This window comes from Salvelinus namaycush, chromosome 39 (genome assembly GCF_016432855.1).
Source record: "Salvelinus namaycush isolate Seneca chromosome 39, SaNama_1.0, whole genome shotgun sequence".
Classification (NCBI taxonomy): Eukaryota; Metazoa; Chordata; class Actinopteri; order Salmoniformes; family Salmonidae; genus Salvelinus; species Salvelinus namaycush.
The window spans coordinates 19,072,998-19,098,453 of record NC_052345.1 but is presented as its reverse complement, the minus strand read 5'-3'; the positions used below and the strand labels follow the sequence as shown (position 1 = coordinate 19,098,453).

Below are 25,456 nucleotides of genomic sequence, written 5' to 3'. Positions count from 1 at the left end.
CAGAGTTGAGTATGTCTTTATTTCTGTATGGGAATGAGCACTCAGACCAGTCTCGTGTGTGTTCCAGTGGCTCATCAGTGAGGTTCGAGGACGTTGCTGGCCAGGAGCTGGCTAAGCAGGCCCTACAGGAAATAGTCATCCTGCCTGCACTGAGGCCAGAGGTGAGATTGGAGAGGAACAGCAATTCACTGGACCATGGAGTGTATATGGTAGTCTTTTCACAGGCTGTTATGGGCAGCCTCTTACAAAGTATCACCTCTCAGTAAAAATGTTGAGCAGCAACCGTTAATGTGGGCAGTCCTAACATGATGGTCTATATTTTTTTGTTCAGTTGATTTAACTAGGCAAGTCGGTTAAGAACAAATTCTTATTTACAATGATGGCCTACAAAGGTGTCTCAGAGTATGAGTGCTAATCTAGGATCGGTTTTGCCTTTTCAATCATAATGAATAAGGGGGGAACCGTGGATACGAGCAAATGTGTTCAAGCTTTATAGGAGGGAATTTTTTATTTTGTAGCACGAGTGCACCTAGAAAAAATAATCTGCCCAGTAACAATAGTTATAATGATTAGGCTTCGTTGTACCACTTTGTTTCCGTGTGCCATAGAGGTAAAAAACCAGCGCTTCGGTTGCACCATTACTACAAAGAAAAGCGTTCGTCTCTAGCCCAAACCGTTCGGAAGTTGTGGCCATATTACCGGCGCTATGTTTTTCTCCCTTCTATTGCACATTGGCGCTGCAGCTGGATGCATCTCCATTGGTGGGCTGCATTTGACATTCTTTAACCATGTCGCAAGGCATTATAAAACTATTCGTGGGCCATTAACGCCATGTTCAGTCATGTTACGACAACAGCGGTAGGCCTGATTACCAACAATGATGAGACAGCCTACAGGGAAGAGGTGAGAGCCCTGGCAGAGGGGTGCCAGGATATATATTTTTTTTGATGGGGTCGCAGTGGAGAGGGTCAAAAGCTTCAAGTTCCTCGGCATGCACATCACTGACAACCTGAAATGGTCCCTTCACACAGACAGTGTGGTGAAGAAGGCACGACAGCGCCTCTTCAACCTCAGGAGGCTGAAGAAATTTGGCTTGGCCCCTAGGATCCTCATAAACTTCGACAGATGGACCATTGAGAGCATGCTGTCAGGCTGTATCACAGCCTGGTACGGCAATTGCGCCATCCAGGGTGGTGCGATGAGCCCAACGCATCACCCGGGGGCACACTGCCTGCCCTCCAGGACATCTACGGTACCTGGTGTCACAGAAAGGCCAAGAAAATCAAGGAACTCAGCCACCCGAGCCACGGCTTGTTCACCCGTTACCATCTAGAAAGCGGAGACCATACAGGTGTATCAAAGCTGGAGCCGAGAGACTGAAAAACAGCTTTTATCTCCAGGCCATCAGACTGTTAAAACAGTCACCACTAGCCGGCCTCCGCCCAGTACCCTGCCCTGAACCTTAGTCACTGTTCTAGCCGGCTACCACCAGGTACTCTACCCTGCACATTAGAGACTGCTGCCCTATGTACATAGTCATTGAACACTGGTCACTTTAGTCATGTTTATGTACTGTTTTACCCACTTCATACTGTATGTATACAGTAAATGTTAAATCCATAATTTATTGATTCCGATAGGCTATGTATTGCTCTGTAATTTTGAACTTCAGGACTATGAAGAAAGTGCCGAGTAGATCTTTTTTTTCTCCAGTTGTTTACAGGCTTGAGGGCTCCAGCACGAGGCCTTCTGCTCTTCGGTCCTCCTGGCAACGGAAAGACGATGCTGGTGAGTGTGGTGCAGTGCCATTTGGTATTGGCAAGAGACCGAATGAGAAATGATTAGTAGAGTGGGTCTTGGTTAGGCTCACAAAGATCACAAGTGATCATGATATAACATAACAATTGTCATAGAAAAACGCACAAAACGATACATTTGTAAAATCTTTATAATACAAGACTAATATAGTATAATTAATATAGACAGTGGATAGAGTCCTTTCACTGGATTAGCTGGTTGAGACATCCTCTAACTACAAGATGCTTTGTCCAAGAGTAGAGTTGGTTTAGGTCTAAGTTTATAAGTACATTTTATATTTTTTATTTAAAAAATGTACATGGTAGTACTTTGACAGTAGAGTACTATGACCGATAGAACAGAATGATGTAAGGATAGGCTAAATCCGTGGAAATGTATATTTTGTGGTTTTTTTTGTCATGCAAAATTGCATTAGCCATCATTCATGTACTCTAGTATGTACTCAATCTCACAAAATGTGTCTTACCTGCATTAAAACAAATGGTGATTCCATAGAGCAGGAATTTGGATATGTTATCAAATTTAAAACAAAGCGAACAGAAAAACATTTTTATTTAAGGATTATAGAGCATATCGTTGAAAATATCTCAAAATAAGTATAATGTTCTGCATTTGACATTTTTGCTCTTTTTTTTAACGGATAGGCTAAAGCAGTGGCCATGGAGTCCAACGCCACATTCTTCAACATAAGTGCAGCCAGCTTGACCTCGAAATATGTGAGTACATTATTAGCGTAAAGATCTCTTTTTACACTTTCATTTGTTACATTTGACATTTCTTTGCATGTTAGTTATTTAGCAGATGCTCTTATCCAGTGCAACTTAGTCGGTGCATTCAGCTGAGTTTAGCAGAAAAACAACCATATATATCAGTCATTTCAAGTAGACCCGTGTAGAAAAAGAGTAAACTCACTATTCTTTTGGTCTTTCCCTGTAGGTGGGGGAGGGAGAGAAGCTGGTGCGAGCTCTGTTTGCCGTCGCCAGAGAACTGCAACCCTCGATCATCTTCATAGGTAACTATGACTCTGTTAGATTAACCAAGATGAATGCATAACTGCAATGAACTGGTCAAGAAAGCACATAACGGTAATGATGTTTCATTACCTGCAAAATCGAATAATAAGCACAGATATTGTATGCAAGAAAGTTGCATTATAGCATGTTGGCAAGACTTTTCTATTTAATAACTAGAATACTAGGATAATGGGACCCTTCCATTCAGATTATGACTACAGTTACTTACCCCACACAGATGAGATTGACAGTCTACTCTGTGAGAGGAGAGAGGGAGAGCATGATGCCAGCAGACGACTCAAGACCGAGTTCTTGATTGAATTTGATGGGGTAAGGAGGTCTCTCCCCGTGTGTGTGTCTGCGTAAGCACGCGTGTGTGTTCCATTGTTCATTTTGTGACCTGTTTTATAAGTTCATGAGCCGTATGTACACGTGTATGCAATGTTTGTCCATGGAGGGATTCTGTCTGTTAGCCATGTCTGTTTAGGAGCTAGTCACACAAGAACTTCGCTATAACATCTGCTGAACTGTGTACGCGACCAATACATTTTGATTGGATTTTTTTCTCTCCATATCCTGCATAAAGATTTTGCCTCTTCCACTTTAAATCTGTCCAAGAGATATATTGTCTAACTGTGTTGCTCCCAATAATATTTATTTGGGGGTGTGTTTAGGTGCAATCTGGTGGGGATGAGCGGGTGTTGGTGATGGGAGCCACCAACAGACCTCAGGAGCTGGACGAGGCTGTTCTTAGGTACTGTAGGCCAGTGTGGCTGGGGCAGGGGATGCCCAGTTTGTTTTAGTAGGACACAGGGTATTGCAATGGAAAACATGCAAATTGTTCAGGTAGTACCTCCCTATCCGTTTCATAAGTTTTTGTGTGCCTACTGAACACAACCCAGGTTTACTTTTCAGTGAGGTCTCTCTGCCACAAGGTAGCACTGTTAAAGGGCAACTCTGCCACTTTTAAGATTTGGTTTGTTGTTATGAAGTATTTAGTGATGTCATAATCAGTTTTAATGTAATTTTGTGATTTCATGGCTATTGACTGTTTAGTGATGAGCAAAACTGGAAATTGCTTCTCTGTTTTTTTCAAGTAGGATCCCTGAGATGACTAATAAAAATACATTATAGACAGTCATTTTCAGCTATCTATGGGGCTCCCGAGTGGCGCAGCAGTCTAAGGCACTGCAAGAGTGCAAGAGGCGTCACTAGAGTCCCTAGTTCGTATCCACGCTGAAACACATCCGGCCGTGATTGGGAGTCAAAGGGGCGGCGCGCAATTGGCCCAGCGGGTTTGGCCGGGGTAGGCCAAACCCGGGCGTTCTTAACTGACTTGCCTAGTTAAATAAAAAATTTAAAACTAGAACATGATCTTATTGGAACTCCCTGCAATGTGTTGCTCTGTCATTGAAAGAGCAGGTGTTCCTAAAGTTTTGTACACTCAGTGTATCCTAACAGCATAATAACTGGTTATAAAGTGGTGGAATTGTCATTTAAGTCTTCCAAGGCATACCCAATGGTAACATGTTCTCAAACTGTTTCTATTCACAGGCGATTTGCAAAACGGGTGTACGTGGCTTTACCAACAGAAGAGGTATGCTAAGAAACCTGTTAATTCAATTTACAATTGTAGCCATACAGTAAACAAATCACATTGCCCCATACATTTCCCTGCAGAAATGTATATAATTGTGTGTTGTGTATAGACACGGCTAAAACTGGTCAAGAACCTTTTGGAGAAGCACGGAAATCCTCTCGCACAGAAAGAACTGTCCCAGCTTGCCAGGTAAACTGAAACCTACCTAATATGTTATGTATTTTTAGATATCCTTTACCATGGTATGAATGAACTTTGTACAATAGGTAGTTGATTGAGCATTAGATAAAGCGATAGATCATGATATCCATCTATCTTTATAATATAACATGTTTTGTTCTCTGTAATCCTTTCAAAATGATGGATAAATAAAGAGATACCAATAGATATATTAATATTTAGAGAAGAATAGAGACATAATGTTATATTTGAAATGTTTGTTATCTCTCTATGCTTTCAGAATGATATACAGTCACGTCTAAAATTATTGGCAACCTAGATAAAGATGAGCAAAACTATATTATTGTATGCTAATACAATTGCTCAGCGAAAGATTTTCTTTAACAAGTAATCTAAAAAAAGAGTTTTCAATACTCCGGCACCCTCCCCTTGCGAGGATAATGGTACTTTATTTAAAAACATTTTTATTTTTTTAACTAGGCAAGTCAGTTAAGAACAAATTCTTATTTACAATGACAGCCTACCCCGGCCAAACCTGGACGACGCTGGTCCAATTGTGCGCCGCCCTATGGGACTGAGCCTTTTTCTCAAATGTTTTATGAGATTGAAGAACACCAGAGGCGGCGACCCTTCATTCAGGGCAGGGGGGGCTGTTTTGAGCCCCACATTTTTAGCAATTGTTTTGAAAATATATATTATAAATATCTTTTTTGGGGGGGCTTGCCTGTTTTGCATGTTATTTTGCCATTAATACGTGTCACATATCAGTTTGCAAACAATGTAAAAAATATACGTCATTCAGTAATAAAACTGCATACACATATGGTTTCTTTTTTTGTTTTCTTGAGTAAGGCAGCTCCAAAATGCAGGTATTTCAACCTGGCTCAGTGCTCTCTGTGGTGGTGGGGCGAGCCAGCAGAAAGTAGGAGCATTGTGCCGTGATTGGCTCAGTGTTCTGTCACTCATGGGGACAGTACGCCATCGCCATGTTTGTCCTTAGTAAGGGTAGACATCCAAAATTTCAGCCCTTTGGGTCCTGCCGTAGAATTATTACAAGTGCCCTTCCAAGAAGGCTCAAGGTCACTGGCCACTGGCCACGTCAAATCACGTTATATGTACAGTAGCTTTGATTGGACTGATCATGTCAACATCTTAATTTCAAAGTCTTAGCTAGCAGTCATCATCATGGATCAAGTCGACAATCTACTGGCAAATCCTTTTCATATGAAGAGAAATAATGAAGAGAAATTATAGATAAAACGTATCGGTGCTCATCGGCCATAAAGATTACACAACAAGTTGGAAATCACAAATTCAACAATGAGTCGTTTGGAAGGAATCAGTGACTAACTGCAAGCATTGCAAAGCAACCACTAACGTTAGCCTGCTATTCAATGGAGTGGCTGTGTGTTTTTTTTTGTTTGAGTTCCCATCATAAATCCAGAGAATGCCAGACTTTGATAACAAAGTTTGATGACAAAATTTGCCCACAATGGACCGCTGCGCCACCTTCACAAGGTGAGTCCAAAAATGTCTTGTATGCTGCTGCATAAATGATGTAATATGCAAGGGAGATATGTATACTGTAGCTAAGAAAGTAATACTAAGTGTATGTTGTGTAGTAAGCTGTTAGTAGCCCATGTGCCTCACCCTAATAATTTGGTCTATTTTCACCAACGCAGTATTGTAAACACATCGTTCGTAGCCTGGTGTGTGCTTGTTTGACAACTTCTTTTGTATAGCTTTGACAGTGCTACTGATAGTAGTGGTGGTGCTTGTCTTGCAGCACACACAACATTCTATAATAGAATTGTGTTATTTGAAGTGCCAAATGAAAGCTTATTTAATGTGTCAAATAGTGTTATATGACGTATCTTTTTTGACACACTAAGACCCAAACAGCGTTCGATGTGCCTCACCCTAATAATTTGGTATATTTTCACCTTTTAATTTTGCCTACTGTTCTAACTTGGTGGTGCACATGAAGCCTTTAACCTGTTTTAGAGAAATGTAATCATTGAATATTGTAAGAGCTTTCATTCTGCTTATATGCCCCCTTTGTTTATCCTACGGTTCTGACTTGTTGTACAGGGAGTACACTGTAAGAACGGCCAATGTTCTGAATTCTGTCGCTGTACATTTCAAAAGTGCTGAACAAATAGTTATACTGACTACGTTCTTCGTCGCTCGCTCATTAATGTCTTAATCGAAATTACGGATTGCCTCTTATCCGTTGTCGCCCCCTTATGCCATAGTTTGTGCATTTCAATTGTCAGTAGAAACCACATTTGTTTAAGCAAGTCAGCCATATCAGCTATGTTTTTTTTTTTTAAAGGCAGTAAATGAGGCTGAATGGACTGTTTCGCTGCCAGACACGGCTCCGCTGAGAGCCAGGTGTAGCAGTGGTAAGGTGTTGGGAGTCTGCTGTTGAGGCCCTAACAGTTTGTGGGCATCGTTTGTCAGCGTTATAGTGCAATTAATGTATTGTGTAGTGGCTTTGCTGGCATGCGTCCCACATTTTTTTGTTTTGTTGCCCCACCAAGATGTACATGCTAAAATCCCCACTGGAGAACACATACAAAATCTTTCCAGATCCTTGATATCCTTTGGTCTGCGCTTATGGACTGCCTTCTTCAATTCAAACCACATGTTTTTAATGGGGTTCAAGTCCGGAGACTGAGATGGCCATTGCAAAATAGATTTGTTTGGTCAGTTAACCAGTTTATTGTGGATTCTGCTTGGGGTTATTGTCTTGCTGGAATATCCACTTACGTTGAAGTTTCAGCCTCCTGGCATAGGCAACCAGATTTTTGCCTAAAATGTCCTGGTACTTGCTACAGTTCATGATGCCGTTGACCTTCACAAGAACCCCAGGACCAGTGGAAGCAAAACAGCCCCATAACATCCAATATCCACTTTTTAAGTAGGCAGCCAATTTGTTTTCAGCACTTATTTCCATGACTGATCAAAACTCGTTTTCTCATGGCTCCATCTTGTCACTCTGCAGCAGATATGTGGTGAGCAATATGTGTGGACCATAGAATCGCAATAAAATCACAGTTTTGAATCGCAATACATGTAGAATCGTGACAATCGCAATACATATCGTTGGCACCTAATTATTGTGATGATATCGTATCGTGAGGTCCCTGGCAATTCCCAGCCCTAGTAGGTATGAGGTTATTTTCTTCATATGCATCCTCCCGTCAATGCCAAGCTTTATTTTTGTGTTATCTGACCACAGCAAGCATTCCAATCCAAGTGTCAATGCCGTTTAGCAAACTACAAGAGTTTACATTAGTTGGTTGCTCTCAATAAAGGCTCTTTTCTGGCAACCCTTCCAACGAGCCTATTGGCATGGAGGTGGCATCTAAGTGTAGATTTGGAGACTTGGTGACCCCAAGAAGTGACCAAGTTCTGTAATTTTCCAACTTTAGCCCTTCAATATTCTTTGCCTCCCAAACTATCTTCCTTTACTGTGTGTGGGGACAAGATACTTTTGTCCAATACCAGGCAAGTTTGAAACTTCCTAATTGTTGCCCTAATAGTTGTTCTGTTTTTTAGCTTTTTTTTGTACACATTGCCTGATTTGATGTTCAACAACCATTTGTCGCTTTTTGTTTTGTGAATTTTCACATGGTGACGGACGACAATGGGATTTTACATGCGTGTTACCTCATTGTTATACCCCATTGAAACAAGATGCCATGGAAGGCCACAATACAGTTCCTTAAAATGAGATTAATTAGAAGAGTAGAATGTAAATGCAAATAGAATTTTGTATGATTTTATAAAAATATTTAGGGTTGCCAATCATTTTGACACCTGTCATATATACAGTGGGGAGAACAAGTATTTGACACACTGCTGATTTTGCAGGTTTTCCTACTTACAAAGCATGTAGAGGTCTGTAATTTTTATCATAGGTACACTTCAACTGTGAGAGACGGAATCTAAAACAAAAATCCAGAAAATCACATTGTATGATTTTTAAGTAATTCATTTGCATTTTATTGCATGACATAAGTATTTGATACATCAGAAAAGCAGAACTTAATATTTGGTACAGAAACCTTTGTTTGCAATTACAGAGATCATACGTTTCCTGTAGTTCTTGACCAGGTTTGCACACACTGCAGCAGGGATTTTGGCCCACTCCTCCATACAGACCTTCTCCAGATCCTTCAGGTTTCGGGGCTGTCGCTGGGCAATACGGACTTTCAGCTCCCTCCAAAGATTTTCTATTGGGTTCAGGTCTGGAGACTGGCTAGGCCACTCCAGGACCTTGAGATGCTTCTTACGGAGCCACTCCTTAGTTGCCCTGGCTGTGTATTTCGGGTCGTTGTCATGCTGGAAGACCCAGCCACAACCCATCTTCAATGCTCTTACTGAGGGAAGGAGGTTGTTAGCCAAGATCTCGCGATACATGGCCCCATCCATCCTCCCCTCAATACGGTGCAGTCGTCCTGTCCCCTTTGCAGAAAAGCATCCCCAAAGAATGATGTTTCCACCTCCATGCTTCACGGTTGGGATGGTGTTCTTGGGGTTGTACTCATCCTTCTTCTTCCTCCATACACGGCGAGTGGAGTTTAGACCAAAAAGCTCTTTTTGTCTCATCAGACCACATTACCTTCTCCCATTCCTCCTCTGGATCATCCAGATGGTCATTGGCAAACTTCAGACGAGCCTGGACATGCGCTAGCTTGAGCAGGGGGACCTTGCGTGCGCTGCAGGATTTTAATCCATGACAGCGTAGTGTGTTTCTAATGGTTTTCTTTGAGACTGTGGTCCCAGCTCTCTTCAGGTCATTGACCAGGTCCTGCCGTGTAGTTCTGGGCTGATCCATCACCTTCCTCATGATCATTGATGCCCCACGAGGTGAGATCTTGCATGGAGCCCCAGACCGAGGGTGATTGACCGTCATCTTGAACTTCTTCCATTTTCTAATAATTGCGCCAACAGTTGTTGCCTTCTCACCAAGCTGCTTGCCTATTGTCCCGTAGCCCATCCCAGCCTTGTGCAGGTCTACAATTCTATCCCTGATGTCCTTACACAGCTCTCTGGTCTTGGCCATTGTGGAGAGGTTGGAGTCTGTTTGATTGTGTGGACAGGTGTCTTTTATACAGGTAACGAGTTCAAACAGGTGCAGTTAATACAGGTAATGAGTGGAGAACAGGAGGGCTTCTTAAAGAAAAACTAACAGGTCTGTGAGAGCCGGAATTCTTACTGGTTGGTAGGTGATCAAATACTTACAGTATGTCATGCAATAAAAGGAAAATGAATTACTTAAAAATCATACAATGTGATTTTCTGGATTTTAGTTTTAGATTCCGTCTCTCACAGTTGAAGTGTACCTATGATAAAAATTACAGACTGCTTTGTAAGTAGGAAAACCTGCAAAATCGGCAGTGTTTCAAATACTTGTTCTCCCCGCTGTATATATATTAATTAGAGGTCAACTGATTACGATTTTTCAATACCGATACCGATTTATTGGAGGACCCAAAAAAGCCAATACCGATTAATTGGCCTATTTTCTATTTATTTATTATTTTACTTTTTTTCAATTTTATTTTTTTTAATATATATTTGTAATAATGATAAATACAACAATACTGAATGAACAATGAACCTTTTTGTTTTAACTTAATATAATACATAAATAAAATCAATTTAGTCTCAAATAATAAAACGTGTTCAATTTGGTTTAAATAATGCAAAAACACAGTGTTGGAGAAGAAATTAATAGTGCAATATGTGCCATGTAAAAAAAAGCTAACGTTTAAGTTCCTTGCTTAGAACATGAGAACATATGAAAGCTGGTGGTTCAATATTCCCAGTTCGTCAATATTCCCAGTTAAGAAGTTTTAGGTTGTAGTTATTTTAGGAATTATGACGCGTTGACTATCTCTCTCTATACCATTTGTATTTCATATACCTGTGACTTGGATGTTCTTGCACTTTAGTATTGCCAGCCTAATCTTGCGAGTTGATAGGCTTGAAGTCATAAACAGCGCTGTGCTTCAAGCACTGCTAAGAGCTGCTCGCAAACGCAGTAAAGTGCTGTTTGAATGAATGCTTACGAGTCTGCTGCTGCCTACCACCGCTCAGTCAGACTGCTCTATCAAATATCACATCAGACTTAATTATAATAAACACACAGAAATACGAGCCTTTGGTCATTAATATGGTCAAATCCGGAAACTATAATTTCGAAAACAAAGCGTTTATTCTTTCAGTGAAATACGGAACCATTCCGTATTTCATCGAACGGGTGGCAACCCTAAGTCTAAATATTGCTGTTACATTGCACAACCTTCAATGTTATGTCATAATTATGTAAAATTCTGGCAAATTAATTACGGCCTTTGTTAAGAAGAAACACAGTTCGCAACGAGCCAGGCGGCCCAAACTGTTGCACATACCCTGACTCTGCTTGCACTGAACGCAAGAGAAGTGACACAATTTCCCTAGTTAATATTGCCTGCTAACATGCATTTTATTTTAACTAAATATGCAGGTTAAAAAAAATATATACTTCTGTGTATTGATTTTAAGAAAGGCATTGATGTTTATGGTCAGGTACATTTGTGCAACGAATGTGCTTTTTTAGCGAATGCGCTTTTGTTAAATCAGCACCGGTTTGGCAAAGTTGAAGTAGGCTGTGATTCGATGATAAATTAACAGGCACCGCATTGATTATATGCAACGCAGGACAAGCTAGTTAACCTAGTAATATCATCAACCGTGTGTAGTTAACTAGTGATTATTTGAAGATGGATTGTTTTTATAAGATAAGTTTTTACTTACTAGCTGGCTAGCAGCTCATTGCAGCCACAAGGTCGTTTTGACGCTGCACTCGTGTAACAGGTGGTCAGCCTGCCACGCAGTTTTCTCATGGAATGCAATGTAATCAGCCATAATCGGCGTCCAAAAAGGCAGATTACCGATTGTTATGAAAACTTGAAATCGGCCCTAATTAATCAGTCGACATCTAGTAAATGTGTATATATATATATATTACTTGTTAAACAATCTGAGCAATTGTATTAGTATAATATAAATAACAACTGGAGCATACAAATATAGCTCAGTATTTGTATTATTTATTTTAGTCGTTTTTGCTAATCTTTATCTAGGGTGACAATTTTGGACCTGACTGTATAGAGACCTAAGAGATGTAGATATAGATATTTTTTTATTTAACCTTTATTTAACTAAGAACAAATTCTTATTTACCGGGGAATAGTGGGTTAACTGCCTAGTTCAGGGGCAGAACGACAGATTTTTACCTTGTCAGCTCGAGGATTCGATCCCACAACCTTTCGGTTACTGGCCCAACGCTCTAACCACTAGGCTATCTGCGCCCAAACTTAATTTAATATTGTGGTATAATAGAAATACTTGGTATATGTGTAATCCTTGCAGAATGACAGAAGGCTATTCTGGCAGTGACCTGAACTCGCTGGCCAAAGATGCGTCCCTCGGTCCCATCAGAGGTAAGCGGCACAATTCATTCAAACCTTTGAATCGATACAGCAATTGGTCTCTTTACAAATGTGTATATTTGTTTCCTAATGTAATCTATTTCAATCCTCAGAGTTGCGTCCTGAACAAGTCAGGAACATGGCCGCAAACGAGGTACGTTTACACTATTCACTGTATACGTCACACTAAGGCTGAATAATAAACCAAACACTTCGACCAATCAACCACTTGTATCCCAACTGCCACTTGTCAATATTCCAAAATTCAAAACCCATTTGCAAGCATTGTCTCCTTCTGCGACCTGTTTTGTAGCATGATACGCTATGAAACCAAACGGCATCTCTTTACTGCAGCACAAATAGCACCAAAGCAACTCGCCAGTTGACTTAGCCTGCCTGCTCATAGTGCCTGCTAGCTAGTTCTAACGGCTAGCTTCACTGACAAACACAAGGATGGAACTTAACAAGCTAGTGACAAGCTAGTGATTTTGGGCACTGATGAACAGTGTGTAGCTTGTCCTTCAATTACAGCATGCTGATAAAGTTGTAGATGAGTTCTCGTAAATCAGTCTATAGAACTGGATGTTTCTCTAAACCGTGTCGGGTCAGCTGAGCACAGCAGACTCTCTACTGCACTAACTTGTTTTCATGCACTTTTTAAAACTTAAAAAATACTACTCCTTCAAGCACAAAACACCTTAGCTAGATGTAAAATTGCAAGATTAAGACCAAAACTTAAAAACAAAGGATTATCTTAGATTAATTCTGACAATTGAGGGCAAAGTAGTAGTGGCCATGTTGTTGCTAGGTAACGGTTTAAAATTCATGGATAAAAGTTGCTGCCAAGGACGCTGAGTCGGCACAGTATGCCCACTCAGTAAAGAGGCTGCCAAAGGTTCAGTGGAGCCCTCGTAGACTCGACAACTAGCAATTGAGATTGACACGTGAACGCGCATATTGAGTGATAGTGTTCGGTTTGAGATTCAATGGCTAGTTTTTTTAAATTGAACCTTTATTTAAAAAGGCAAGTCAGTTAAGAACAAATTCTTATTTACAATGACGGCCTAGGAACAGTGGGTTAACTGCCTTGTTCAGGGGCAGAACAACAGATTTTTACCTTGTCAGCTCGGGAATTCGATCTAGCAACCTTCCGGTTACTAGTCCAGCGCTCTAGTTGTTGACTACCCTTCGGCAGCCTGTCTACAGAGTGGTCATCCTGTGCCAACTTGGCGCCCTTGGCAGCAAGCATCTTGCCGTGTTATTTATTCGGGCAAATTTGGGGTGGGCGATATTTGGAAAAACCTATTCCACGATATGCTACTCCAAATATCTGATATTAGCTAACCTATAATTCCATACTGTGCTATTTTTGTGCTTATTTATTATAGTCACATTCTCATTTAAAAAATGCCATACGAGTTTTTTATAAACTTTTATTGAAAAGTGAATCCCTTGTAAAAACTAAACAACCATAATGTAACATCTAAAGACATCACCTTAACCTTTTCATATAATCATTTTTGAATTAGTCATAGGGACCAGGGTTTGAGTTAATAATTTCTGGGGTTGAGTGTGCTGACTCTTTGTTCAGGTCCCTGGCAAACCAGACGCGACCAGAGCAGACTGACATGGAACACAAACCGGCTGCGCGCGCCATCGTGCATAAATTAATTTTGTCCCCCCACACCAAACGCGATCACGACACGCAGGTTAAAATATCAAAACAAACTCTGAACTAATTACATTAATTTGTGGACAGATCCAAAAAGCATTAAACATTTATGGCAATTTAGCTAGCTAGCTTGCACTTGCTAGCTAATTTGTCCTATTTAGCTAGCTTGCTGTTGCTAGCTAATTTGTTCTGGGATATAAACATTGAGTTGTTATTTTACCTGAAATGCAGAAGGTCCTCTACTCCGACAATTAATCCACACATAAAACGGTGAACCAAATCGTTTCTAGTCATCTCTCCTCCTTCCAGGCTTTTTCTTCTCTGGACTTTTATATTGCGATTGGCAACTTTCATAAATTAGGTGCATTACCGCCACTGACCGCGTTCGTCTTTCCGTCTTTCATAACCAATGAGATGGCACGTGGGTACCTGCTTCTATCAACCAATGAGGAGATGGGAGAGGCAGGACTTGCAGCGCAATCTACATCACAAATAGAACTGACTTCTATTTTAGACCTTGGCAACGCAGACGCTCGTTGGCGCACGCGAGCAGTGTGGGTGCAATAATTTAATAATATATATTTCTACATTTATTTTGCAACGCTCGCGCACGCAACGTGAGCGGTGTAGTCAGGGTATGAGCATTGGATAGATTTCCCTCAAGTCATTAGATGCAGGGGATGGGAATTGCCCCTTCGCTAAGCCCTCCACAGAATAAATAATTTCAAATTCCTTATATTAAGCAAACCAGACAGCACCAAAGTAAAGAAACGGAGAGCCAGGGGCACACTCAAACACTCAGACATAATTTACAAACAAAGCATGTGTGTTTAGTGAGTCCGCCAGATCAGAGGCAGTAGAGATGACCAAGGATGTTCTCTTGATAAGTGCATGAATTTGACCATTTTCCTGTCCAGCTGAGCATTAAAAATGTAATGAGTACTTTTGGGTGTCAGGGAAAATGTATGGAGTAAAAAGTATATTTATTTTCTTTAGGAATGTAGTGACGTAAAAGTTATAAATTGTCGAGCCCAAAGCATGAGTGGAAGTAGGGATAATGCGCATTCTATTACTCAACGAATACAGCAAAACGCTGATGTTTTTATGAGTATTACTCAACGAATACAGCAAAACGCTGATGTTTTTATGAGTAAGTTCATGTTTAAGTTGTTATTCAGCACTGTCAACATGTTGTTCAACACTTTTATAAGCTATAAAATGAGCTACAACCAGCACTGCAGCTGCAATGAATGAGTATAGCAAAGTGTTTCGATAAGCTTGCGTTGTTATTAGCGGCTTGTCTCTTCTTCTTTCTTTTTTATCAAGTAATATTTCACTTTATCTGAACATCGGATTAATAACATTAATTGGTGCATGATGCAGAAATAATGCAGTGTGACTTGAGTTTCGCCATCAGCTGGAAGACAGTGTCCTCTTTCCTCAGTGGAGGGAGGGAGAGCGGGGGGGAGGCATCCTCACCGCTGCTTGAACTCTTTGGCCTGAATGCCAAGCGTCACGTCTAGAGGAAACCTGGCACCATCCCTACGGTGAAATATGGTGATGGCAGCATCATGCTGTGAGTTATGTTTTTCAGCAGCAGGGACTGGCAGACTAGTCAGGATCAAGGAAAATATGAACAGAGGAAAGTACAGAGAGATCCTTAATGAAAACCTGCTCCAGAGCGCTCAGGACCTCAGACTGGGTTGAAGTTTCACCTTCTATCAGGACAACGCCCCTAAGCACACAGCCAATAGCTGTGCAGCAAAGCTCCCCATCCAACCTGACAGAGCTTGAGAGGATTTGCAGAGAAGAATGGGATAAACTCCCCAACTATAAGTGTGGCAAGCTTGTAGCTTCATACCCAAGAAGACTCAAGGCTGTAATCGCTGCCAAAGGTGCTTCAACAAAGAACTGAGTAAAGGGTCTGACTACTTATGTAAATGTAATATTTCAGTTTTTTATTTTGAATAAATTAGCAGAAATGTCTAAAAACCTGTTTTTGCTTCGTCATTATTGTGTGTGTAGATTGAGGAAGGACAATAACAATAATACATTTTAGAATACGGCTGTAACGTAATAAAATGTAGAAAAAGTCAAGGGGTCTGAATACTTTCCAAAGGCACTGTATACGATGACACTGGTAATAGATCATTTGTTGTATTACTTGTGAGCATTATAATTAGCTTATTTTACTGCACTGATGGCCTGCATCTGATGGTCAGTCTGAGGAGAGGTAGAGAGCAGCGGTGAGGCTGGCTCACCCAACTCACCGTCCCTCCGCTTTCCCACTATATCATTTCTGCCTCATGCAGCAATTCATGTTGTTACTCCTATGAAATATTCCTCAATATTAAAAAAGGACACAAGCTGCTGATAATAACACAAAGTTATCTAAACACTTTGCTATACTCTTTCATGGCAGCTGCAGTGCCGGTTGTAGCATGAGTGGCAGTAGGCATAATGCAGATTTTATGGCTTATAAAAGTGTTGAACAAAATGCTGAATAACAACTTACACATTAACTTCTAAAAACAGCAGCTCTTTACTGTATACATTGAGTCAATTATTGTCGTGGTTTTGAAATATCACTGTCAACTTTGCCGAGGCTTCTTTTTTTACAGCTTATGGCTCCAGGAAACTGTGCCGATAGGGTGGTTCAAAACCATGAAATGGTTCAAAATGGGAACACTTTGCCTTCCCGGTGCTATGGCTGCTGAATCAAGTCCACCGACCGCCAACGGCGCTAAACTGAAAAAAATATTAATAGGAACGCAATGTTTTTATTTTTGTTTTTTACAGAAATATTTGGTGATCGACTACGAATGCCTTGGAGATATTACTTGTTTTCTTGCTTGGCAGATTTGTAAAAAAAAAAAACAGCGGCTGTGTTTTGTGTGTTTTTTTTAATAAGCAGAATGCCACTTTTCCTGGTCTAGTAGAGATGTTCTCATTCCACCTAAATTATTATCCATTTAGCCACAAAATCTACTGTTCCTATAGCCACATTTCACCTAATTGTTTTTGCAAAGGACTTCATTTTCCTCAAACACACACATATCTAGGGCCCTATAAAATCTGTGATGCGGAGAATGGGGCCGTTATCACGGAATCCGTACATTTTAAAACGGAATTCAACCATATTCAAAACTGTATTGAACTTGGTAGGAATTCAACTAAATCTATTGAAAATGTATTAATTTGTCCAAGAACAAGATGCATCAGTGATTTGTATTTTCCTTCAACTTTCTAAGGCAACACGGGAATGCCCCGGTCAGTGTGTGCGCGTTTGTCTACTTTGTGTAGCCGTTAGCAATGATGCTAATGATGACATCAACTGGTTGATGGAAATTTACATAAGTATTCAGAACCTTTACTCAGTACCTTGTTGAAGCACCTTTGACAACGATTTCAGCCTTGAGTCTTCTTGGGTATGACGCTACAAGCTTGGCATACCTGTATTTTGTTTCTCCCGTTCTTCTCTGCAGATCCTCTCAAGCTCTGTCAGGTTGGATGGGGAGCGTTGCTGCACAGCTATTTTCAGGTCTCTCCAGAGATGTTCGATTGGGTTCAAGTTCAGGCTCTGGCTGGGCCACTCAATTCTGACTAGTCTCCCAGTCCCTGCTGCTGAAAAACATGCTGCCACCACCATGCTTCACCGTAGCGATGGTGCCAGGTTTCCTCCAGACGTGATGCTTGGCATTCAGGCCAACGAGTTCAATCTTTGTTTCATCAGACCAGAGAATCTTGTTTCTCACTGTCTGAGAGTCCTTTAGGTGCCTTTTGGCAAACTCCAAGCTGGCTGTAATGTGCCTTTTACTGAGGAGTGGTTTCCGTCTGGCCACTCTACCATAAAGGCCTGATTGGTGGAGTGCAGAGATGCTTGTCCTTCTGGAAGGTTCTCCCATCTCCACAGAGGAACTCTGGAGCTCTGTCAGAGTGACCATTGGTTTCGTGAGCGGCGGGGGCCCATGTCGGCGGCTCTGTGTTGTTTAATCTTTGAAAATGAATTGAATTGGAATTCTATATTTTTACATTTCCCAGTTAATGAAGTTAATGCACGTAGTATACGACATGGACTGTAGGATTTGTTTTAATCATTTCAACCTATATTATTATAATTCCAGTATAATCATTCCAGGAATTGAATTCAAATTGGAATTTGTGGAATTGTTGAGGATAATATTGCATAGGGAATTGGATTCTTGGAATTTACCTAACATTGGAATTCAGACGACTGGAATTATAATTGAATTTACTGGGAGAGAGAATTTAATTAGAATTTAATTTATGTAATTTATCCCAACCCTGGTATTTACACCCAAAAATGAATAAAAAAATGATCTCCTGATGTGGTTTAAGCATTGTTGTGGACTTTTTAGTACATCCAATTTTGTTGTTTTTCTTTAAAAAAAAGTGGGATTATTAGAGCGAAAACCTGAAGGAAGAAACAGGAAAATCCGAAACCTGTAAAAACTAAACAGAGAAAATGGAATTTAAGCAAAAAATCCTGAAGTCTCTGTCACCTGTAAAAGGTCAAATGATTATTCCAGGATTCTCTGATTCTTTCCATAGCCACAAGGAGTAGGGGTGCTGAGGGTGTTGCAGCACCCCCTGAAAAATCGGAAGGGGAAAAAATATATATTTTTTAAACGACTTAAAAAATATATATTTGTCACAAAAGTAGTGCACTGGGCCTTTACTAGTCCTGTATTGGTGGACCAATATAGCTGTCTGTAGCACAGACATCTTCCCCCTAAAATCTTCCAGCGGCTATGACTCTTTCTGAGCCTCTAGATGCCTCAGCACAGTGAGTCTGACATAGTTCCTCTGACATAATGGATCCTAGTCCCGTCCTTCTTCAGACTCATTCCTTCGTCCTTCAAGTTGGCCCCTTCCTCCTTCAACTTGCTGCGGCGGTGGTGTGGCCCCTGCAGGACCTCTATTGGTTCCATTGCAACAGGCATGCTCAATTATTTGCAGCATTCACAATGTGCATCATTCACAAAGTTAAATATATACTTTTAATGAAAAACCTTGCCTGTTTATATATTATATTTATATTGTCCCAACTAAGTGTCTTCCGTCGTCTGTGTTGTCCATCTTGTCTTACTTTTTTTTTTTTTCCCTGCACCCTCCCCCACAGGAGGCCTTTTGCCTTGGTAAAATATAGGTTACAATTTTTAATAACTCTTAATTGGTTGCAAAACTTTTTTCTACATAAAATGAAAACGAGCGCTTCTCATTGGACAGGTTCAGGTGTTCCCTCACAGTTTCATTCGGTTTTCTTACGTTTGCTGTGAATGAATGAACCACTCTGCTGTTGCACTCTTCGTCACTGGAGTGTTCTGTGCCTTTGTGCAGGTAAGGAATATCAGGTTCTCTGATTTCGTGGAGTCACTGAAGAAGATCAAGAGGAGTGTCGGACCACAAACGCTGGACCTGTATGTGCGCTGGAACAAGGACTATGGGGACACCACTGGTGTATAAGATGAGAGGGGACACATACAGTCTCTGTCCTAACCCTGAACCTCCATTGAAGCAGTGGATTGAAAAGTGTTTTGAACAGAGTTGTTTTTGTTATTGTTTTACTTTAACGCAAAGGTCATAGGACTGTTCGAATAAACTATTTATTGTGTGTTATGATACGGCTGTTGTCTTCCAGACTATTATAGTCACAGTGATTTTATAAATAAATACGTATAAATATCCTTCAATTTGAAATTATTCATAAAACGGTACATTGAGACAAGGCACATGTACAGTGCATTCAGAAAGTATTCAGACCCCTTAGCTTTTCCCACATTTTATGTTGCAGACTTATTAAAAAAATGTAATTCCCTTATCAATCTAAACACAATACCCCATGATGACAAAGTAAACACAGGTTTTTAGAAATGTTTGCAAATTTATAAAAAATAAAGTAAAAATAACATTTACATAAGTATTCAGACCCTTTACTCAGTACTTTTTTGAAGCTCCTTTGGCAGCGATTACAGCCTTGTGTCTTTGTTATGACGCTACAAGCTTGGCACACCTGTATTTGGGTTAGTTTCTCATTCTTCTCTGCAGATTCTCACAAGCTCTCTCAGGTTGGATGGGGAGCGTTGCTGCACAGCTATTTTCAGGTCTCTCCAGAGATGTTCGATTGGGTTCAATTCCAGACTCTGGCTGGGCCACTCAAGGACATTCAGAGACATGTCCTGAAGCCACTCTTGCGTTGTCTTGGCTGTGTGTTTTGAGTCCTTGTCCTGTTGGAAGGCGAACCTTCGCCCCAGTCTGATGCCAGGTTTCCTCTAGACGTGACGCTTGGCATTCATGCCAAACAGTTCAATCTTGGTTTCATCAGACCAGAGAATCTTGTTTCTCATGGTCTGAGAGTCCTTTAGGTGCCTTTTGGCAAACTCCAAGCGGGAGTCATGTGCCTTTTACCGAGGAGTGGATTCAGTCTGGCCACTACCATAAAGGCCTGATTGGTGGAGTGCTGGAGAGATGGTTTTCCTTCTGGAAGATTCTCCAGTCTCCACAGAGGAACTCTGGAGCTTTGTCAGAGTGACCATCGGGTTCTTGGTCACCTCCCTGACCAAGGCCCTTCTCCCCTGATTTGCTCAGTTTGCCCGGCCAGCCAGCTCTAGGAAGAGTCTTGGTGGTTCCAAACTTCTTCCATTTAAGAATGATGGAGGCCACTGTGTTCTTGGGGTCCTTCAATGCTGCAGAAATTTATTTGGTACCCTTCCCCAGATCTGTGCCTCGACACAATCCTGTCTTGGCGCTCTACAAACAATTCCTTTGACCTCATGGCTTGGTTTTTGCTCTGACATGCAATGTTAACTGTGGGATCTTGTATACAGTAGACAGGTGTGTGCCTTCCCAAATCATAATTTCCAATCAATTGAATTTACCACAGGTGGACTCCAATCAAGTTGTAGAAACATCTCAAGGTTGATCAATGGAAACAGGACGCACCTGAGCTCAATGCCGAATCTCATAGCAAAGGGTCTGAATACTTATGTAAATAAGGTATTTCTGTTTTTATTTTTAAATCTGTTTTCGCTTTGTCATTGTGTGTGTAGATTGACGAAAAAATTATATTTTATCAATTTTAGAATTGAGGCTATAATTGAAAACAATGTGGGAAAAGTCAAGGGGTCTGAATACTTTTGAATGCACCGTACATAAGTATCCCATTGTACATAACGTTTGTGTGTAACATCCCTCCAACAAGAGAGACCGTAGTCGCGTGCATGGTAGCATGGATTTGTGCCTTCAATTCTTGGTTTTCAAAACAAAATGGTGCTTCTTCCCTTTTCTCTGGCCATTCACCTTAGTGACAGCAGCCCTTACAAAGAAAGATTGAAGTTTTGAAACTGCAGTAAAAGTGCAGTAACTGCAGTCGACTGGTATTTTGGACGAAGTAATTGCTGAATAACTGCAGTGTACTGCTGTTATTCTGCACTTTAACTGCAGTTACACTGCAGAATTACTGTAGTAAAAAAACAGTGTAATTTTGGATGCAGTATTTGCAGCATACTGCAGTTCTACTGCACTCTAACAACAATTTGTGTTTTCTTAAGGGAGGGTTTTTAAAATAGACACCGCCTTTTGACTGAGATGCATTGGAATACTGTGCCAATATGCTTGACATCAAGACTCCAATTCAATCAATGACAGATGGGGATACCACAATGTGGCTTATCTCAGAATGTTAACACTGTTATAGGTGTGGTTTGGCATCAATATAGAACGATGTCTGTGAAAACAGCTCATTGTGGTGTTGATTTTAAACTTGATTCACACTTCCAATATAGCATAAACATTCTGAAGTAATCCCCAATGCAGTTTAACTTCATCTGCAACTGATTTAAAAGGGGTCTTGTGTTTCCTTTGGGTAAACCAGCTTAAACTGTTTTGAGTAGCATCCCACTGGACCACACTGCTTGAATCAACATTGTTTCCACGTCATTTATATGAAATGACATTGAACTAGCGTGTAATAGACAACGAATTGACGTCTGTGCCCAGTGGGATACGTTTACGATGTCAAACGTAAATCAGGGCTTTTGTAATGTATTTGTGTAAAATATGACAGGGTACCCCCCATCCCCCCCCCCCCCCCCCCCCCCACACACACACACACACACACACACTTTACAAAGTATGTGTTTCTGTGTATAGAAGGATTTGCTGTGAATGATTCTAGCTTCTCAGTAAAATAAAAATAACTTATTGTGTCATGTGTTGCAAACAGTTGCTAGGTTAACTTTTTTTGCATGGTTGTTCAGCTTGATAGTTATGAGGCAGCACACCACTGCATTATTTGTTGCTTGTTTACACTAATATTTGATTGTTACATTTGGATATCATGGTTTGAAGTGAATCGCCTATTCCCCTCAAACTCAACTCTGGACCTCGAAGCCAGTTCCACTGCTTTCTTTTCATTGTCCCCCTCTAATTAGGGACTGATTTAGACCTGGAGGGTCTAAATTGAAGGGTAAGAGTTGAATACCCCTGCCCTACTCATTGAATGTAATGCTGTTGTCCCACTCCAAACCAAGAGGGGGCAGCAAAAGTTAGTGTATACAATAGACTATTGGAGACACCGAAATTGTGAATGCTTATTTATTCAAGGTAACATTTTGCAGACATCCGCCCAGTACATGCTCAGGTTGTACAACTGATGTAGCTTACAACAAATTTGACATGATTGTGTAAAAAAAAAAGGGTATGCAGACAAAATCTATTTTTTTCTATTTTTGTTATAACTAACCTTGTCAAATGTGTTGTACAACCTGAGTGTTAACAGGGCCATTGTGACTTATAGAGTGATTTGGGTTTCCATACTCTCAAAGTCTTAAAAAATAAAATAAATAAGGACGTCATACTATACATGTCACATACAGGACCTCATATTCAGAAATGCTTCATTCACAGCAATGCGTTACGTCTGCCACGCTGATCCTCAACACTGGGGCCCCTCGGGTGTGTACTTAGTCCCCTCCTGTACTCCCTGTTCACCCACGACTGCGTGGCCAAACATGACTCCAACACCATCATTGAGTTTGCTGACGACACAATAGTGGTAGGCCTGATCATCGACAACGATGACACAGCCTCAATGTGAACAAGATAAAGGAGTTGATCGTGGACTACAGGAAAAGGCGGGCCGAGCAGGCCCCGATTAACATCGACGGGGCTGTAGTGGAGCGGGTTGAGAATTTCAAGTTTGTTGGTGTCCACATCACCAACAAACTATCATGGTCCAAACACACCAAGAGTGGAGACTGAAAAGATTTGGCATGGGTCCCCAGATCCTCAAAAATTTCTACAGCTGCACCATTGAGAGCATCCTGACCGGTTGCATCACTGCCTGGTATGGTAACTGACCGTAAGGCGCTACAGAGGGTAGTGGATACGGCCCAGTACATCACTGGGGCCAAGCTTCCTGCCATCCAGGATCTATATAATAGGCGGTGTCAGAGGAAAGCCCATAAAATTGTCAGTGACTCCAGTCACCCATGTCATACTGTTTTCTCTGCTACTGCACGGTAAGCAGTACTGGAGCGCCACGTCTCGGACCAAAAGGCTCCTTAACAGCTTCTACCCCCAAGCCATAAGACTGCTGAACAATTAATAAAATGGCCTCCGGATTATTTACATTGACATTTACCCCCCCCCCCCCACCCACCCCATTTTGTTTTGTACACTGCTGCTATTCGCTGTTTATAATCTATGTATAGTCACATAGACACCCCTACCTACATGTACAAATGACCTCAACTAACCTGTATCCCCGCACACTGACTCCGTACCGGTAACCCCTGTATATAGCCTCGTTATTGTGTTAATTTATGATCATTTTTTTTACTTCAGTTTATTCTGTAAATATTTTCTTAACTCTTCTGGAACTGCACTGTTGGATACGGGCTTGTAAGTTAGCATTTCACAGTAAAGTCTACACTTTGGCGCACACATATTTGGCGCAGGTGACAGTTTTTAATGTGTGTGTTTTGTTGTTTGCCCTGTCTTTTCACTATATTCACCATTAACACTACCCCCCCCATTTTTCTTTTTTTTAAGGTGAACTTCAAATTCCTCTATCGTGGTTAATCCTTATTGTGGCTAGCTTCACACAGGTGTTATCTAGACAGCAAAAACAGCCTGGAACAAATGTGAGAAATATTGTGCCTGTTGCATTAACTGTTTCAAGGCAGGGTCCTTAAAGACAGGGCATCCCTGTCAAAATAAGGATGGGACTATTTATCGTTAGATCACTCTAATAAATCTTATTTCAGAGCACAATCTAGAACTGTATGTTTCTAACTGAAACTTGTCTTATTGAAGCATCTCCCCCGAACTATAGATTTTGTCATTCTTTGAGACGAGGGGGGAAAAAAGGTGGAGGGACAGTTACTATTTTTCGAATGCTCTAAATGGCAGGGACATCTGTCGGTCATCTCAGTTACTTTAAACATCATGCTGTGTTGTTAAAATGTCAACTATCTGCTTGTCGAAACCCTCTATAGACACGAAAGCCATGTCCTACTTGCTTAGCTGATTTCTCAGAATTTCTTTTAATCATTCATCCAAATTATAACAATTGTGATCTCAGGTGATTTCAAGTTACATATACAGTGCCTTCCAGTCGGAATTTAAAATGGATTAAATGTTTTTTTTGTCACTGGCCTACACACAATACCCCATAATGTCAGTGGATTTTTTTTTTTTTTACAAATAAATTAAAAGCTGAAATGTCTTGAGTCAATAAGTATTCAACCCCTTTGCTATGGCAAGCCTAAATAAATGCAGGAGCAACAATTTGCTTCACAAGTCACATAATACGTTGCATAGACTCACTCAGTGTGCAATAGTAGCGTTTAACATGATTTTTGAATGACTACCTCATATCTACCGCACGCACACATTTACATTGTAAGGTCCCTCAGTCGAGCAGTGAATAACCAATACATTGAATATCCCTTTGAGCATGGTTAATCAATAAACCCAGTTACTACAAAGATACAGACGTCCTTCCTAACTCGGTTGCTGGAGAGGAAGGAAACCGCTCAGTGATTTTCACCACGAGGCCAATAGTGACTTTAAAACAGTTACAGAGTTTAATGGCTGTGATAGAACTGAGGATGGATCAACAACATTGTAGTTACTCCACAATAGTAACCTAATTGAAAGAGTGAAGAGAAGGAAATCTGCACAGTATTCAAATATTTCAAAACATGAATCCTGTTTGCAATAAGGCACTAAAGTAATACTGAAAGAAAAAAAACATTTTCAACACATTACTGAGTACCACTCTTCATATTTTCAAGCATAGTGGTGACTGCATCATGTTATGTGTATTCTTGTAACCTTTAAAGACGGGTGTTCTTCGGGATAAAAAATAAATGGAATGGAGCTAAGCACAGGAAAAATCCCACAGGAAAACCTGGTTCAGTCTTCTTTCCAACAGACACTGGGAGATGAAGTCATCTTTCAGCAGGACAACAACCTAAAACACAAGATCAAGTCTACACTGGAGTTGCTTAACAGGAAGACAGTGAATGTTCCTGAGTGACCGAGTTACAGTTTTGACTCAAATCTGCTTGAAAATATATGGCAAGACTTGAAAATGGTTGTCTAGCAATGATCAAGAACCAATTTGACAGAGATTGGAGAATTTTGAAAAGAATAATGG

The 25,456-nt window shown here is 40.7% G+C and overlaps 1 protein-coding gene across 4 annotated transcripts in view; it reads left to right on the top strand.

The window, feature by feature from the left end:
• Window positions 1-19,599, top strand: part of LOC120032815 (spastin-like) — a 32,000-nt gene extending 12,401 nt beyond the window's left edge. For 2 of the 4 annotated variants that reach the window (XM_038978998.1, XM_038978997.1), the window contains 11 exons: window positions 68-161; window positions 1,714-1,788; window positions 2,463-2,534; window positions 2,755-2,830; window positions 3,070-3,161; window positions 3,506-3,585; window positions 4,386-4,428; window positions 4,541-4,620; window positions 12,040-12,110; window positions 12,212-12,252; window positions 19,132-19,599. In XM_038978998.1, the coding sequence (XP_038834926.1) occupies window positions 68-161; window positions 1,714-1,788; window positions 2,463-2,534; window positions 2,755-2,830; window positions 3,070-3,161; window positions 3,506-3,585; window positions 4,386-4,428; window positions 4,541-4,620; window positions 12,040-12,110; window positions 12,212-12,252; window positions 19,132-19,257 (850 nt within the window). In that variant the 3' untranslated portion in view covers window positions 19,258-19,599. Of the gene's footprint in view, window positions 1-67; window positions 162-1,713; window positions 1,789-2,462; window positions 2,535-2,754; window positions 2,831-3,069; window positions 3,162-3,505; window positions 3,586-4,385; window positions 4,429-4,540; window positions 4,621-12,039; window positions 12,111-12,211; window positions 12,253-17,255; window positions 17,297-19,131 lie in introns of those variants that run through there. The other 2 variants (XR_005473855.1, XR_005473856.1) reach the window with 2 other exon arrangements.
• The last annotated feature ends 5,857 nt before the right edge of the window (window positions 19,600-25,456 follow it).